At 37.9% G+C, this 18100-nt stretch overlaps 1 protein-coding gene across 7 annotated transcripts in view; it reads left to right on the top strand.

Moving 5' to 3' along the window:
* The window catches only part of TENT4A (terminal nucleotidyltransferase 4A), a 70191-nt gene that overhangs the window by 1904 nt on the left and 50187 nt on the right, over positions 1-18100 (top strand). For 6 of the 7 annotated variants that reach the window (XM_061994639.1, XM_061994635.1, XM_061994634.1 and 3 more), the window contains exons 2-4: positions 15179-15302; positions 16748-16794; positions 17690-17810. In XM_061994639.1, the coding sequence (XP_061850623.1) occupies positions 15179-15302; positions 16748-16794; positions 17690-17810 (292 nt within the window). The remainder of the gene's footprint in view (positions 1-15178; positions 15303-16747; positions 16795-17689; positions 17811-18100) is intronic. The other variant, XM_061994638.1, reaches the window with a different exon arrangement.

Here is an 18100-nt window from a genome sequence, read left to right as displayed (position 1 = left end):
AAATTTCAACTAGTCAAGGGGGGTAGTGTGGCTTTCGAATGTTAAGGTTATTTGTGGAAAAAAAAGCTGTCTACATTGATTGAATTTAGTGGATTCCTGATGCCATGCCAGAAATAGTTTCTTGGAGCTCTTAAAATTCAACATTCTTGGATGCCCACAGAGTAAAGACACTGCAGATTTGTAGAGGGAAATAGATAAAGATAGCAGAGTACATTTTCAGAGCTGGAGAAATGTAAACCAGAGGTTCATCTTAAGGACATTGTCTGCTAATAGGTGCTGTCAGGCATTGAGTACATGAAATTTACCTAGAAGTATTAAAATATGTTTTTAAAGTTTGATTTTTGCAAACCATACTCCCTCTTCCAGGGAGCTCAAGACTTATGACTAGTGTTTTTTAGTTCCAAACTGACACTGAAAATGAAAATTGCTTACAAGAAGCTAAGATTTGGATGTTTAAGAGCTACCATAGGCGCAGAGCTTTGGGTCCTGTACAAGTAAAATGTGTATCTAAAATTCTAATATTATCTGAAAAATAGTCTGGATTTCTGATTTATTTCCATAGAGATGCAGTTGAATGCTGAGTTAAAATTTTAGTTGGTCAAAGATAAGTCAGTGTCACTGAGGTAGATCTGGCAAGCTGACTATGGAGTTGCCTGAGGTCACCCAGCAGGTATATATGGCAAATCCAGTCCAGCACTGCAGGGTCTGTCAGCAGTTAGGCAGCACCACCTATGCCAATCTCACATCCTTATTCTTAATCTTCTGCCCTTTTATTTTCTCATGGCTTTTCTTTTAGGAAGATCATGCCACTTTTCAAGTGTAATTTTATAGAGAATCCAAACAAAAAACTGTTCAGCCAAGCTTCAGTTGCACTATTCAGTTGCATAATACAGGTTACTTTTTTGCTGCTGTGTTAATGACAAGTTCTTGGCTAAATATCTTTGAAAGTGGAAGCTGTGTTTCCTGATCTTCTGTCAAGCATCTGTGTCAGTACAGTGAGATCTGATGCTAGTGGTGGAACATTAGTAACTATGGCATATTTGATCACATAATTTCTCAGAGTAGCAGGGAACTAGTGCTGAAGGCGAGTGTGGAAGCTGAAGCAATAGGCTTAAATATGAGTAGTAGTTTCTGCTTTAAACTTCTGAGTTCTGTTACCCAAGGTGAGTCTTGGACAAGTGTGTATTCTAAAAGAATCTTCTACCTGATATGACCAAAATAATGAAAATATTGTAATATTGGAATGGCTTTAGAGATCTTTTGCAGTAATTCCTGGCAACTGGTGAGTTTAGCTTAGTTTTACTGAAGCCATGCTGATGTTGAGATTTGACTGTTGAGATAAAAGTTAACTGAAAGACTAGGGTGAGAGCAAATTCCTACAGAAATTTCTTCTATATCCTTTATGTTCCTGATGTATTGCCTTAGAACTGTTAGCACAGTCCTGAAGTGTCAGTTCCCCAATTGTGATGGGTCCACTGACTGATGGGTCAATGGTATTGAACTGGTGTATGCCACTGTCAAAAAATGTGATCCTTACAATCTTCAGTTGCAGTCTTTTTTGGATATGGATTATAAGAAAGACTTGATCGTAGATCCTCTTGTGCTCATATTATACACAAATGTTAGAGCTTACTCTGCCATGAGCATTGTTCTCTGCTTTTCTACAACACATTGAAATTTTCAAGTGATATGCAGGACCTCACAGTGTTACTGTATTCTCTTTTCATAACAGACTAAGAATTGTAATCTCTGTGATGAAATGCCTGCATGCTTTGAAATAATACTGTGTGCTCTCCAGTTTCTCATTCAGAGATGAAGATGGTCTGTAGCAATGCAAGTTGTCACTATTTTTTCAAATGGATCATATTCAATGGCTTTGTGATGTTTAGGAATGTTTTATGTTGAAAAGCCTGTATTTTGCTCTGTTTTAAATAGAGCATTCCTTTTTTCCCAGTGGATTTTTACCTGTTGCTTTTACCACTTTCTGACAGCAACATACCAACCTATGTTGTAAACCAAATTCTTCCTCTCATGAAACACAAGTCTGAACAGCCATGCTTGATTAGATTTCATCATACAGCTATGCTTTAAGATGCCCTGTGTAATCTTTTTTCAGGTTTTTTTTGGAAAGCAAGGAGTGAGGTCAATGAAGCTGTATTTACCAGTGCTTCGACACTGATAAATATAGCGACACTGTAAATTCTTCAGTGCCTGAGTTTAGATTAGGAGTACAGATGACAACAGGATAGATTTCAGATGTGATACAGATACGTGTCCTTTCATATTATGGTGTTACTTCAAACTATTGAGACTGATGCTCATAACTATATGTTGTTTCTTGCTATCCTTTTGAGTGGTTTTAAACTATGTCTAGCATCCTAGGGTCTGTCTTCTTTTTACGTCAAAGTAATATCTTCTGTTTCTTTAAAGTTAGTGTTTAAAATAGATCTAGTTTAAGCATCTGGAGTTGAGAGATGCTGGAATTTTATTTCAAAATAAGGAATTAAGCTGTTCTAAACTATTTACTAAGGACTCTACTGCTAGGTTTGAATTGCTTGGGTACACAACTAGTAGGGCACTTTCTCTTAAGATGTAGCTAATACGGAGAATATAAATTAATATCTGAATCTGCTGCTTAGTGTGAATTTAACAAAGTAAGGCATTTTTTAACAATATGAGCCTGTTTTGCATAATTGCAGCTAAGTATTCAGATTAATTGTAGATGCTGGATGAGATGAGTGATGAAATACCTGGCATATCTGCTTGGTAAATTACAGTGCTGTGCAGAAACAATATAATTGGCTTACTGAGGATGAGTGTGGATACCAAAAGTGTTACAATACATTGGAATGGTCTTCTGCCTGGACTAATTAGCATTGCATAGCATCTGATGACTGAGTTCATTTTTTCCCCATCCATATCTGTTGTCTTTAATCATCTCTTGATAACTACACAAAGGTTCTGTGGTAGAGCACAAGAGTGCGAATACCTCCACATTCAGCAGGCTGAAGGAGAATTTGGGCATGCATTTCTGGTGACCACAGCAGATAGCTGGTGAGAATACTTAAGCTTGTGTTAGTGCTTCCCAGAAGAATGCTTCAGTGTTAGCCATTTTGCAGCTGAAGAATACTATGTACCAGAAGTGATGTCCAGAGATTCTTTTCTGTAGCCACTCAAATATTACAGTGTTTCTACATACTAAGTCTGGATTAGGTTTTGTTTATTCTTCACCTGTATACTGAAGTGTTTCTACGTCTAGTCTTACCGATTTTTTGCTTTATAATATATTACTGAACTTTGGTGACCAAGATAAATTACTAGGGTTTTTTTTGTGAAATGCAGTATTAAAAATGCATTTGAGACTTCCCATAGCTCTTAGTTCCATATTTGTTAACCCTTGCTGTTGCTTGTGCTACTGTTAGAGCTGATGATGCAAATTAATGTGTAGGGATGCCACATTGCCAGCCCCTTTTGCAAATTTTATTTTCTTGTACTTTGAACTGAAAAAATGCAGACTTCAGAAACTCTGTGAAGCCTTTACTGTCTGCACTGCATTGTCGAGCACTCGTAAGAGCTTTAAGGAATTCCCAAGGGTGGTATTCTAATTCCTATCTTGTTTGCTCTAATACCTTCTAATAAAGAATCAACACAGTGGGCTGTGCTTCATCCACACTACTGTTAAACTGTTAGTACCTGTTATCTTAACTATTAGGTGGATGTCTGTAGTGAGGACCTTAATGTAAGAGGCAGGCAGTGCTGGCAACGTGCACTCCGTTCTGGTTTCACCTGGCTTTAGTATCAAGGCAGAACTGGGCGGTATACACTATAGTATACAAGGATGAGGGAGGGAATAGTTGCCTGTTAGTCACAGTAAATTTTTGGAGAGAGACCGAAGATTGGTAGCTGAGTTCAAGGTTAACTGCTGGATTAATTGTCAAAACAACAGAACATCTCTTTTTTTTTTTTTGTTTGACTAAATTGACTAGAGTAGTTAAAGCTCAAAGTTTCCTTGCAAACTGGATTCCAAGTGTAGAGTTAAAAAACGTGCCTTCTGTAATGGTATGAAAGGAGTACTTCAGCACCAATAAACTTGAAAGAGAACATAGTACTAGAGGTCAGAAAGGCGGAGCTACAGTAGTAAAACATGAGAAGGCTTTGTGTGACAGGTGCTCACATCTGTGTGTAAAGGAGAATGGGACATGCTTTGAGCAGTTTAATCCTGGCATTGGCTTCATGATACTTCTCACAGTTGTTAGGCTTTGGCAGTTAGAGATAGCTGGCAATAACAGCATAAACAGCTGTACTGGGTGAGAGCATTGTAGGCCAATGCCAGATGCTGGGAGAATATATTAACATGAGCCTGTGGTAATGTTTCCAGGAATGATCTCTCACATTGAAATGATCTCCGGTTCTTGGACTTCCTGGGTTACATGCAGTGCATTGTTAAGCTTCTTGTGCTTTTTCTGTCTGTATCTCATCTTATATTGAGCTGATATGAGCATCTAGGATTAGCAATATCCCGTAGCAAGGTAAAAGATCCAGGCTTTTTGTGCTGAGGCCGTCACTAGGGAGTTACTGCCAGCCACAGGTCTATGCATTGAGGCAGTCCATGAGTGCTCTTTTCAACTGACTTGAAAGAGTGAAGGGAAAAGTTGAACCACCTGAAAATTGTATGTTTTCTAGTCTGTTTAATCATTCCTTCTATTTATGCTATTCTCTGCCTCTAGATGTTTGTCACCTCTGTATGCTTTACAGTTCTGTTGTGACTTTAGGCCTTAGATGAACCAGAGCTGTGTGACAGTGTCGCAATAGCACCTTGGGCTATCTTTTTCTGTCTTGTTTCCTGATTACTACCATGAGACTTGCCTCTTCTGTTTTACCTTTTAACAGAATTATTTTCTCAAGATCTTGTTTCTCACTGTTTAGAGCTCATGCAGAGCCCCTCACTGCATCTTTGTACATATATAGTTTTCTCATATGCCTCTGTTGTGCTTGCATTTTGACTGTCTCAGATTCTGCCTGCTACTTCACTGTGCAGTCTGTGTTTTAAAGTCTATCTGCAGTTCTCAATCTGACTTACCTAGAATAACCTTGTAGCCTCAGAATTTTCTGCTTTGCTATTTGTCCTCGTGCCAGATCACTTAAGAGGATGTTGAGTAGCATAGGGCACTTCAGGTCTTACCTAGCAACTGATCTTTAATATGGAAACTAAAGCTTACAGATGTTTGTTTTCTGTTTAAAACAGTTCTTTATCTACATGAAGGTCTCCTCTCTCATCCTCTGTCAGCTTAGATTCTTTGTAAGTCTTCAGAAGGACAAGTAAGATTATTATCAAATGCCATTTGGAAATCCAAGTAGATAACAGGATTTCCTTTGTGGTTCATAGATTCTTGTAAATAATTCCTAATGGTTTTCTTTAAGACAGTACTTCTATTTATGAAAGCTATGTTGACATAGTTATAAGTATTTATACATTTATACATTTGTTGTACTGATTCTTCTTTTGACTAGTTTGACTGTTATGAATGCCAAAACGAATGCTTTTAAATTAAAAAAGAAACCTTGCTGCTTAATGTTTGTCTGATACAACTGCAGTGTCAAGTGAGTGCAACTTTTGATGAGTACCAAATTATCAGGAATAGATCTTGTTGTGGAACTGGTTTGTGAGAAGTTTTCCCTGTATAGTTAGGGGTCAGAGAAATTTCCGAGGGATTAAAAACAGGAAAAAACCCCAAACCACAGCTTCTCTACTTGTGATCACTTTCTCTGTTCTGATCACTTAATTCACTTAACAGAAGCAAGCTTTTGGATTGCTGAGCTAGTTTATCCTTAAGATTAGATTTCATCTTGTTAACTTGTTGCTCATAATCCTTCTTGATACTCTTAATCTTCCAATCCTCTTTTCATGCTTTATAAATGACTTCAGGGTCTCCGAAAATGTTTTTTGATGAAATACTGTGACAAGGTAGTAGAAGCTCTTTTTTTTTCCCCCCCCCCCCTAAAATCTGATTAGGGATTCACAATCAGTGAAACTTTTAGTGTCTGAAATACCTTATTCTTTTGTTTGAGATCCTTAAATTAAGGTTTCCTCTTTTGTATGGTAAAGCAGTACTTAAATCCAGAAAAGGCTTCTCTAGCTTTTGTTGCCTTGCAGAGATACTAACTTTGAATGTGCAGGTTTTGCTGCTAGTAGTGCTTTGATGGATGCATTTTGAATTAGATTCTGCTGATTGAGGTTATGTCAAGTGTTGCTTTTCTTAAATATTTCAGTGGCTAACCTGGTGTAATGCATACCTGATCTACATGGCCATTATTAATCTCTTGTCACTAATGTGTTTCAGCTGTTGAAACCTTTCTGACTTGTCTGGGATGTTAATTGCTTGTTAGCTTTCATAGAATCATAGAATGGTAGGGTTGGAAGGGACCTTTAGAGATCATCTAGTCCAACCCCCCTGCAGAAGCAGGTCCACCCAGATCAGGTCATATAGGAACATGTCCAGGCCGGTCTTGAATATTGCCAAGGAAGGAGACTCCACAATGCCCCTGGGCAGCCTGTGCCAGGGTTCCCTCACCCTCACAGTGAAATAGTTTTTTCTTATGTTTAAATAGAACTTTCTGTGTTCCAGCTTCATCCCATTACCCCCTGTCCTGTTGCTAGATGTTATTGAAAAAAGGGATGCCCCAATCTCCTGACACCCACCCTTTAGATATTTGTAAATATTAATAAGATCCTCCCTCAGTCTTCTCTTTTCTAGACTAATCAGACCCAGTTCCCGCAGCCTTTCTTCATATGAAAGATGCTCCAGTCCCCTGATCATCTTGGTGTCCCTGCACTGGACTCTCTCCAGAAGTTCCCTGTCCCTCTTGAGCTGAGGAGCGCAGAACTGGACACAGTACTCTAGATGAGGCCTCACCAGGGCAGAGTAGAGGGAGAGGAGGGGGAGCAGAACCTCCCTTGACCTGCTGGCCACATTCTTCTTGATGCATCCCAGGATGCCATTGGCCTTCTTGGCGAGGAGAGCACATTGCTGGCTCACGTTCAGTTCATTACCAATATGGACTCCCAGGTCTCTGCAAAGCTGCTCTCCAGCAGATCAAGCCTCAGCCTGTACTGGTGCGTGGGGTTGTTCCTTCCCAGCTGCAGGACTCTGCACTTGTCCTTGTTGAACCTCATGAGTTTCCTCTCTGCCCAACTCTCAAGCCGGTGGAGATCCTGCTGAATGGCAGCACAGCGTTCTGGTGAATCAGCCTGTCCTCCCAGTTTGGTGTCATCAGCAAACTTGCTGAGGGAACACTCAGTCCCCTCATGCAGGTCACTGGGCATTTGGAAAACAATAGTGTTAAGACAGGACTTTGAGTGCTTAGCAGTTCTACTTATTGGCATAGCAAAGTTGTGATTCTGTTTCAAGGTTTAACATATGGTAAGTTCCTTCACTGATGCAACAAAATATTACGTGATGTTTTCTTAGTGTTGTGAAGTCCAGCAGCTTATGTCAGAAGCAATGTACAGCTGTTCAGAAGCTTTATCTAGTGGATCTACTTTACCATATTTTAACTTGGAGATATGTGTCAGTTTCTTTCCTAGATTTTTGTAGTGCAGCTTTTTCAAATAACATCCAGCCATTCATAAGGTAATTGGTTTAGTTTTATTTGATTGACATACTTTGCAAATATAGATTAGCTCTTGATTCTTCTTTATTTTCCAAAATGCAAACCAAGTCTTTTACATGTGGAAATTTGCAGAGTAAATCAGTCCAATGAGCTTAGTTTCTTGAGATTGTGATTTGTCAGTCCAATGAGCTTAGTTTCTTGAGATTGTGATTTGTCAAAGTGCCCCGAGAGGTAAAATTTAATTGACAGGAAACTCAGTACATAATTAGGACTGACTCTGACTTGCACAAATGTGAGGTAAAAGAAAGCTTAAGAAATAAGCTTGTGATAAGCTTCTCTTGTTGAAAAGGTACAACATCTTATAAACTGCTCTTTTTTTCTGTGGATGACAACAAAAGCATTTTTTTCTTCCATTCTTTCTTTAGTAGCTAACTTGCTAAGTAAGCTTGATTCTCACTCACAGCTCTGTTTCATAAGTCCTATATAGTTGAGATTTTTTTTTTATTCTGCCAGCCTGAGTTTGCTGCCTTCCATACAATTACAGTGGCAAAGATAATTGTCTGAATTACAAAGTAAGAAGAGACTGATTTGGTGCAGCAGTACAGTCTGTAAATGTAGCACTATGTCTTATGCAATGTTCTAGGCTTACATATGAGAGAAACCATGAAAACAATGTTCTACATAGGACTGTGTTCAACATAGTACTATTACCTGGGAGTTACTGCTAATGAGGAGGCCTGGTATAAAAAAAGTAAAGGCACCTGATAGGTGGAGTGGGAAGAGAAAAGTTACAAGTTCATCTCCTTTGTCATAGTTCTATTTTTCCTACTTTTACAGATATTTTAACTTTAGATCCCATTGGAAAAAGTATGTATCTCAGGAAATGCTGTTGCTTTCAATCATACATATATTCTCCTTTATTTCACAAAACTGTGTTCCTTAGTTTTAGATTGTAACACTGATTTCAACTACTGAATGTATTTGATTATTGTGGTGTAAGATTTTACTTGCGTTTCCATAACAATGCAGTTGTGCTTTGTAGTAGTTGAAGGGATAGGTATATAGTTCAGTAGATTTCTGAAATATGTTTAGTGGCTGCTAGGCCTTTCCATCAATTAACTGTGGCATCTGTACTTTCCTTTTATAAGGATTCTTGGGTGATCTGTTAGACTTCTCAGTTAGAAAAAATCTTCTTTACTTACTAGAGTGAGAATGTTTTTAAAAGTAATCAATTGATCCATGTAAATGGTGCAATCATGTTTCTATCTGTTCCTTTAGCATAAATTAGTGTGCTTAGTAGCCTAGATGTGATGTTGAAAAGACAAAGGATGTTTACTTGAGGGAACAAAGTCTCTGCAGCTTATAAATCACCTTCTAGTTTGATTCTGTTTGAGAATAACCTGAATTCTTCTGGGTGCAGTGAAATGACAAAGAAGAATTTTTGTTTGATTGATGAGGACTGGATTAAGGATGAGTTGAGCAGTCTGGAGGTACATAATTCCGTGGGCCCTGATGGGATGCAACCGCGGGTGCTGAGGAAACTGGTGGAAGTCATTGCTGAACCACTTTCTGTCATCTTCAGTAAGTTGTGGAGAACAGGAGAATTGCCTGAGGACTGGAGAAAAGCAAATGTCACTCCTGCCTTCAAAAAGGGCAAGAAGGAGGACTTGGGTAACTACAGACTGGTCAGCCTCACCTCCATCCCTGGAAAGGTGATGGAATGACATATCCTGGATGCTGTCTCCAGGCATTTAAGGGACAAGAGGGTCATTAGGAGCAGTCAACATGGCTTTACCAAGGGGAAGTCATGTTTGACCAGCCTGATAGCCTTTTATGAAGATGTAACCAGGTGGATAGGTGGTGGTAGTGCTGTGAATGTGGTTTATCTTGATTTCAGTAAAGCTTTTGACACCATCTCCCACAGCATCCTTGCAGCAAAACTGGGAAATTGAGTGGATGATCAGGTAGTGAGGTGGATTGTGAACTGATTGAAGGGAAGAAGGCAGTGAGTGGTGATCAATCTGGCAGGGTCTAGTTGGAGGCCTGTATCTAGTGGAGTTCCTAGGGGCTCGGTGCTGGGACCAACACTGTTGAATATATTCATTAATAACCTTGATGAGGGAACAGAGGGCACTATCAGCAAGTTTGTTGACAATACTAAACTAGGGGGAGTGGATGACACACCAGAAGGCTGTGCTGCCATTCAAAGACAGCTGGACAGGCTGGAGAGTTGGCCAAGGAGGAATCTAATGGAATTCAAGAAGGACAAGTGTAGAGTCTTGTATCTGGGAAAGAATAACCCCATCTACCAGTACAGGTTGGGGAATAAACTGTCAGAGAGTAGTTAAAGAGGAAAGGGACCTAGGTGCTCTGGTGGACAGCAGGATGAGCATGAGCCAGCAATGTGCCCTTGTGGCCAAGAAGGCCAATGCATCCAGGGGTGTATTAGAATAGGTGTAGACAGTAGGTTCAGAGAGGTTTTCTTCCCCCTCTGCCCTTGTGAGACCACATCTGGAATATTGTGTCTAGTTCTGGGCCCCTCAGTTGAAGAAGTACAGGGAGCTGCTTGAGAGAGTTCAGTGCAGGGCTACAAAAATAATTTAATGAAGTGGAGCATCTCATGATGAAAGGCTGAGGGAGCTGGGGCTCCTTAGGTTGGAGGAGACTGAGGAGTGATCTCACTAATGTTTGCAAATATGTACAGGGCAGGTGTCAGGAGGATGGAGCCAGGCCATTCTTAATAATGTCTAATGACAAGACAAGGGGCAACAGGTAAAAGCTAGAACATAATAGATTACAGACAAACATAAGGAAAAAGTTCTGTGTTGTGAGGGTGATGGAGCACTTGAAGGAGCTGCTTAGATGGGTTATGGAGTCGTCTTCTATGGAGACGTTCAAAACCTACCTGGAGGAGTTCCTGTGTGATCTACTCTAGGTGGTCCTGCTCTGTTGGGGTGGGATTGGATGATCTTTCAAGGTCCCTTCCAACTGTAAAGATTCCGTGGTTCTGTGAAGTTAGCCCTTGATGTAACAAGTCAAGGCTATATATATTTGTAGTTGAAGACACAGTAAATGATTAATTACCTCCTTTCTTAGAAACCTGCCTTTAAGAAAAAACATCACAGAAGTCTGAGTATGTCTTCTGAGAATTATAATTTTTAACCTGAAGACTAAAAGTGTGTTGGACTTTCCTAAAACAATAAAAGGGATACATTTTTGGTAAACAAAAGGCATAAATTCTCTTACATAGTTCACTCTATAAGCCACAGGTGTTTACTCTGCTTAGCAGTGTCATAGTGCTTAGCTTTCTTAAATAAGTTCCTCCCAGCTGTTAAAATTAGCAAGCTGAGTAGTATAGCAAGTACAAATAGCCTCTCTTCTGCATCCCTGCACTCTAATTTTTTTCTACCTTGCATTAAAGAGTACAGTTAATACATCACCAGAAGTTTTATTCCCAGTGTTTCTATAGATACAGTGAAGCTGCCTTGTGCAGAAGTCAATTAAAATGCCTGTCTTTGCTAGGAAAGTAGTATAATAGGCATCTTAAAATTTGGTGGAAGACAACTAGATGCTTGGATGCTGTTGAAACCTAAAGTCCTTAAGAAAGACAGAAGGAGTCTGAGAAAATTGACTTGTGCTATATGTTGAAGAAAGATCTATTTTAAAAAGAAAAAAAATTAAGTGTTACTTATATCTGCACGTACATCATGTGCTGCAAATTGTAAGTTTTTCTCCTAATGATTAATACACTGTTGCAGTCCTGACTTAAGAAATAACAAGGGTGTTTAAGAAGATGAGGGGCTACACGGACAAAATATTTCAATGAAAACCATCTCTGTATTGGCTGGTTGAATATCCCATTGTGATCTGATTTTTTTTTTTCAGACACAAAATTATTCCTTCAGCTAATAGAGAAGTTACTCTGAGATTAGTCCTGAACAGCATACAGAATCTTGTTTTGTTTGTCAAAGCTGCTTTTTGTGACTGTGTTCTGACAAGCTTCGCAGAGCAAAGATGTTTAGAAAAATGTAAACTATAGTAACATGGAACTTTATACTCGCTGAGAAATAGCCTTTGAATTAAGAACTGGAAAGTGCAAATAAGATGGAAGTCTGGTAAGGCAGAGGATTTGTGAACTGGATTGCTAAGTGCGTTAAAACCTGAAAACCTTCCACAGTGAAAGAAAGAAACTTGCCAGAGTCACTGGAACTCAGAGAGGCAGGGAAGGGCACCCATGAGAACTCAGATCATTTAGTAAAAGCTAAGTGAACTAATTGCATTTCTGTTTGTCAGAGAAGGGCTTAAGAGACTTCTCACTAGAACTTTCTTTGACTCTGGAAACTGTCATCTTAAAGTTAGAGTAAGGAGTGTTTAAATCCATCAGCAGAATAATAACTTTTACAACTATGCTTTGTAGTAGTATATGCTGAAGAATTCCAGAGGAACTTAACCATGAAACCACAGTGAAATTATAAAATGAGTTTTGATTATCTCTTGAACTGTTGTCCCATGCCAACTCAAGCATTAAGTGAAATGCAGCCTTGCTGGTGCAAGATAGAAAATATGAAGCTGACTTAAAGTAGATCAGAGAAGGAAATGTAAAACTAGTGATGAGTGGCATTCTTTTGAGTCTTTCATGGTACGGTTAGGAATTGCAACAGTGGTAATCATCTGAGCAGAAGCTCAGTGGGTCATTGAAGTGAGAGTGTGCTTGTGCACTTGCTGTTTCTCTGATCTTGCTGGCAAACTAGAGACCGCTTTTGAAAGATTCCACTATGTATGGTCAAGGCTACAGGGCAGCAAGTGCGTAGGGGAACCGAGACCCCATTTATTCTCCTCTTTCCTTGATATGGGATGACTAGTGTAAAAGCATCCTTTTTCAGGAATGTATGGATCTCCTGGAGTAGTACGGATGATGCTGTAACAAAACAGAACTTACTTGCATGACTAAATGTAAAGGAAGGTTCTAGTGTGTGTTTTGATAATGGTAGTTATCTCACAGGTCTAATTTTCTTGAAGGATTCATTGTTAATCTTTATTCATGTGATCAGTCTGATAACACAGAACTGTCGGATTTTTTTCAGAATAATATTTCTGAGATTCTTTTTTGAGGACTTCAGAAAAACTGAGCTTCATGGGCTAGCTGCTTAGAAGTAACCAAAGGAAAGAATATATTATTTACTTTGATAAGGGAAGATTACCGGTGAAATTACCCAAGACTCTGTTGGTTGAACTATTCCTAAGTATGTAGAAGGAAGAAACAAATAAGGACAGAAAAGGTAATAGAAAGTAAGATCTAACTGCAGACACTTGTAGTGGGTGTTCATTGTTCATTAAGTTATAAAATTGCTGCTAAAATTAAATTCTAGTAAATAGGGAATTGTGAGTCTGAAGAAAAATGGTTCAGGCTGAATGTACCTGGTGGGTGAGCTTATACTCTTCAGAAAACACCCTGAAGCTCCTCTTAAAGAGCATATGGATGCTTAGATATCCTCAAATAGCAGTTAGCAGTGATCTTTGCAAAGATATGGACTATAAAATGAAGACAAGTGTGTATCATGGACTGAATGACATATTAATTATGTGTGCATTTCTGGCCACCTGTCAGCAAACACCATGCAACTGAAAAACTGAAAGTTAGCAGTGATCAAACTTTGGACCTGTTCCTGTGTAACGAGGTTTACCAGCTTGAGAAAGAGTTGGTAGATAGTGTTATGCTTGGAGATGAACTGCCAATAGTAACTTTTTTCCCCCCAAAGGAAAAACGTGTAAGATTAAAACATTGATATACATCAATTTGAAATAAAGCACTCTGTTATTCTGATGCATACTTAAATTTTAATAGACTGTCATGAATGACAAAAGCATAAATGGACAAAAAATGTGTGGAAAAATGAATAGAAAAAAAGTCCTTTGAGATAATACACATTATGGTTGGGACCCACCCCAAAAGTATGCCAAACAAAACTACAGGAGGATTGTTGCAAGGGAGTTATCTAACTGCTTTGTCTTTCCTTGCTTTCACCCTATATCTGCATACTGTTGATTTTTAAAAGCAGGTCAATGGGAGATCTTTAGTTTGTCCTCACAGCTGTTAGTTACATGGCAGTGTTTTCTTCATTGATCTTGTCATCTTGGAAAGGGAGGAAAAAAAAAGTATACTTTCTAGAAACAAAATATCACCATGTTAGATTGTTTTTCTGCCTTAATGTTTAGTTAAAAAGTCAACTATGTAGTTAAATCTTCAATCATGGATCCAGGACCAATTTAAGGTATCAGAAAGGGCAGACATTAATTCTAGATACATGTACTTTTTTGAAGTACCGTTATGCTTTGCTACTAAAATCACTTTGTGTATGGAGAAGAATCCCAAGGCTTGAAAATGGGCCATATGATCTGTTGAAGGCTGTCTTTTAGAGTGGGAATTCTCTAGTAAAATGAGTTGCAAGAATCTCAGAAGAAGAGTTAAAAGTTCTGTTGGAGATATATAAAACTTTCCTTGTGGAAGGCTAAGTATGTTAACAAAGGACTGATGTGTTTTTTATTTGAGTTTCAGTATGATCAATTCACTACTGAATTGATATGTTTCCTGAATTAGAGACAAATTTTAGAAATGCATCAGCATCAAAAAGACATAAAATATCACAGCAATAGTTATTTGCATTTTTTTTTTTGTGTGGCCTGATGCTTTTTCATTGAAAGCAACCACAACCTTCATTTGAAAACTCAAATTTATCTTCTTTCAAATTTGTCAGTTTTCAGTAGTTTCAGGAGAAACTAGACTAAACAGGTATATAACGATCCAGTGTCAGAACTCCTTAGGTAGCACTGCTGTTTATGCAAGTTTATGCTTGTGAATATATTCAAACACTTCTCACTTTGAGTAGTTCAGTTAGAAGGTTACTTTGTAAAGGCGTGAAGGGATAATAAAGGGCTTGAGTGGTCAAAGGAATCCCCATTTGTCAAAGTAGACATTTTAACATCAAAGAATACAAAATGGCTTTTTATGATCCTCTACAAATCTCATTAATGCCGGTGGCCTCTTTCAAAGTCTATGTAAACTTCCACATACACAGAAGTAAGAACTTCTGGAAGAGTAAATCTACTTGAGGATTTTAATTGTTCTTTCTCTGCTTCACATTAGGATGATAGCATAGTTTAAGACCATGCTTGTGTTTTAAAGAAAATAATTTTTGGGAAACAGGAATTCAATTTGACCTTCACTGTTGAGCCAGGAAGAAGGTTAGTAAATGTCTACTAGTGTTCTCATCCTGTGTCTTTTGACATCTTTAGAGTTTAGGTAATGTAGTGAGGGCTGATGTGTAGGTGGTGTTGAGATCTGCTGTCAGGTACTGCCTTTAAAATCAAGTATGAATGGATCTCTCTCAAATCACAGATCCCAAACTCTCCACTTTCCCATGTAAATGTCTAATGTGGCATTCACCTTTCTTGAAAGTACTTCTAGTTTTGGTTAAGTGATGATGCTAAATAAAGCATATGGCCTAATTTTGTTTGTTTACTGTAATGGTGACATCATGTTTATAACTGATACTACTTTCTGCTTTAGACTGCATGAAGAAATAATTGACTTCTATGACTTCATGTCCCCTCGTCCTGAAGAAGCAGCTATGAGAAGAGAAGTGGTGAAAAGAATAGAAACAGTCATCAAAGACCTTTGGCCTACAGCTGATGTGAGTGTAATTTGAGTGTTACTTTGCTTCTGTAGTAAACAGTAAAGGTTGGTTCACTTAACCTTGCTATTAGCTTTTGTTGTTTTATAAACAAACAGAAAAGACTTCAAAACTTAAGACAATTGACTTAACAGTGCAGCTTTTGCAGTACGTGACTTTAAATTTCCTCCACTTTTAAAAGAAAACCTAGACTTCAGGTTAATGAAGGCTACTGATAATTTTTTCCTTTTGACAACTGGGAATGTGAAGAACTATCTGCTTTAAGAAGTGCATTTGTGAAAGTAAAAGCTTATTACATTGGTTGGCTCTTTATAACTTCATTTTGAATATTGATGTCAGACTTACTACTTATGTATACATTTCTGCAAGGAGTCATGACTATGGATTGTTCTTCTGTAAATTCATTTGTAAAAAAACTGATTTTTTTTTTTTGTACTCTTCAAAATCTGACATTCAGGGAATTACTTTAGCCCCACTTGAGTGGGAAAATGGGCCTCAACTTGCTGAGATACATTGCAACTGAAGTTGTTCTACTTTCAAAGCCTTTATTACCCAAAGAGTAAGTCTTCTCCAGACACAAAACATCCAAAAGGAATGTAATGTAAACTGTGTCTCTAGCACCACCTTTCTGATTACCAGATAGTAATGTCATTAACATAGAAAATGTTTTGGACCACTGTGATTTCATAGCCTTTCATGACAAATGAGTGACAGCTGTGGCCACAGTACTGGGATAAAGATACTGTAGAGTTCTTCTACTTCATCCTCACCTGTGATTTTTTTTTTTTTTTCTTTAATAATAGTATTTTACTGGCTTGTAGGAACAGATGTAAACACTGAAAAGGCCTGGTGTTGCCCAGACTTTTAATAGGTCACTTCAAAAAGTGAACTTGTATGTTGTGCTCTGCTGTAGCAGAGAGGGAAGAATGTCTGAATTCTCTAGATTTGAAGCATACTTTCCACATACAAACACCTACTACAATTTTGTAGTCATCCTTACATTAAATCCTGAAGTAGTCATGTTTATCTGAATTATAAGTTTAGAAGCAATTGTTTATAAACTTAAATGTTTCCCTTAAACTCTTCCAATTTCAGTGTGTTGTATGAGGGGAAAAAGGGAACAGGAAGGAAGGAAATTTGTAACAGTTTCTATTTCTATTGAACTGTAAATAAGTAGGACTTATTTTTTTCAGGACTTATTTAAAAAGTTTGTGTTCTGCTGCTGGTAGGATTAATAGTAATTTCATGCTAAAAAAAAAAAATGCAATTTCCTCTTAAAATTACATCTCTGAGAGAAAGTGTATTTGTACAGGCTTAACAGAGTATCTAGTAAAGGAAGTTCAAGAATTTTTTTACTTCTTAACAAAAACCTAAGTCTTGTGAAAGTAAATGAAATGAGCATTCATAATTACAAGATACTTCACTGGTGTGGGGTTTTTTTCCAGGTCCAGATATTTGGCAGCTTTAGTACAGGGCTTTATCTTCCAACTAGGTAAGTAGTAATTTACTTGAATATTAAAGCTTATTTTCTTTCAGGGTAATTGGAAATTTCAAAGGGGAATTTAGACTATAAGCCTGTCAAACTTCCACTAACATTTTTACTGGATGTCCCATGTGATAAAGGGAAGAGCTTTTGAACTTACAGGTTTGAGATAAGTGTTTGATATATCATTATACTATTCCAGGTACTTACTGACCCTTTAGTGAATTATCTTTTGCTTGTAACTGCTTGTAAATGTCTTTGGCATTTTGTTTTTCAAGATACAGTGAAATGCAATGGTTAGTATTTCCCATGTAAAAATTGTGTTTTGTTAAATAAGGTGGATTACTGAGAGTGCCCCTAATGACAGAATTGCTGTGCAAAGTCAAAGAAGTCGTCATAGATGGGTTCTCCTGTATTTTTGGAGAGCAAAATGTCTTTAATTTGGTGGTTTATATTGCTTAATAGTTAAATGGATGTACGTGGAAAACCTGTGTAGCTAGTCAATTTTGAGTAGTAAAGCAGTGGAAATTTAATTTCTGTGAATATCACTGATAAAAGTTGTTGGAACTATTAACATGCCTGTCAACATGGATAGGTGAGGGATGGGATTGGGCTATGGAAGTCAGTTAATCAGTCTTCTCGAGAGGAGGAAGCAAAAAATGGAAAAGGGAGAGGAGCTCAAAAGAACTCAATGGAGAACTGGAAGCAAGAAGCTAGAACACAACTTTAGGTCCTAAAGCACACTATCTCTTAACATTGCTAAATGAGGCTTATTGGGAAAATGCAAAATGTCCTGGAGGACTTGCAATATATGTATGTAATGTAGAGTGGCAATTTTACTTCTTTTCATGGACTACTATGCTTTGGCCTCAGTGGATTTTATGCTGTGTTCTTTTTTGTCTAGTGATATTGATCTAGTTGTTTTTGGGAAATGGGAACGGCCCCCTTTACAGCTGCTGGAGCAAGCACTAAGAAAACAAAATGTGGCTGAACCATATTCCATTAAAGTACTTGATAAAGCTACAGTAAGTAATAGTCTTTGGAACTTTTGGTTGATAGTGTTCTTAATTTATGATGCAAATTTTGTTGTCTTTGGCACAATGTTTTGTTCTGTGCAAGATTTTAGTAGAATCTGTATGTACTTAGCAATAGCACACAGTTTTTTTATATGGACAATGGTATTTCTGTGTACTGCATTTACTGGAAGGCCATACTTTATACTTATGTGCCCAGTAAGGATTGGAAAGTCAGTATTTGCAAATACTGTCTGATAATTTAACTCTTTGCAAGACGTTTTTTTTTTTTTTTTTTCACT

This window comes from Colius striatus, chromosome 4, assembly GCF_028858725.1.
Source record: "Colius striatus isolate bColStr4 chromosome 4, bColStr4.1.hap1, whole genome shotgun sequence".
Lineage (NCBI taxonomy): Eukaryota > Metazoa > Chordata > Aves > Coliiformes > Coliidae > Colius > Colius striatus.
Note: the sequence above shows the minus strand (reverse complement) of the source record. Positions and strands in the feature narration are given on the sequence as shown.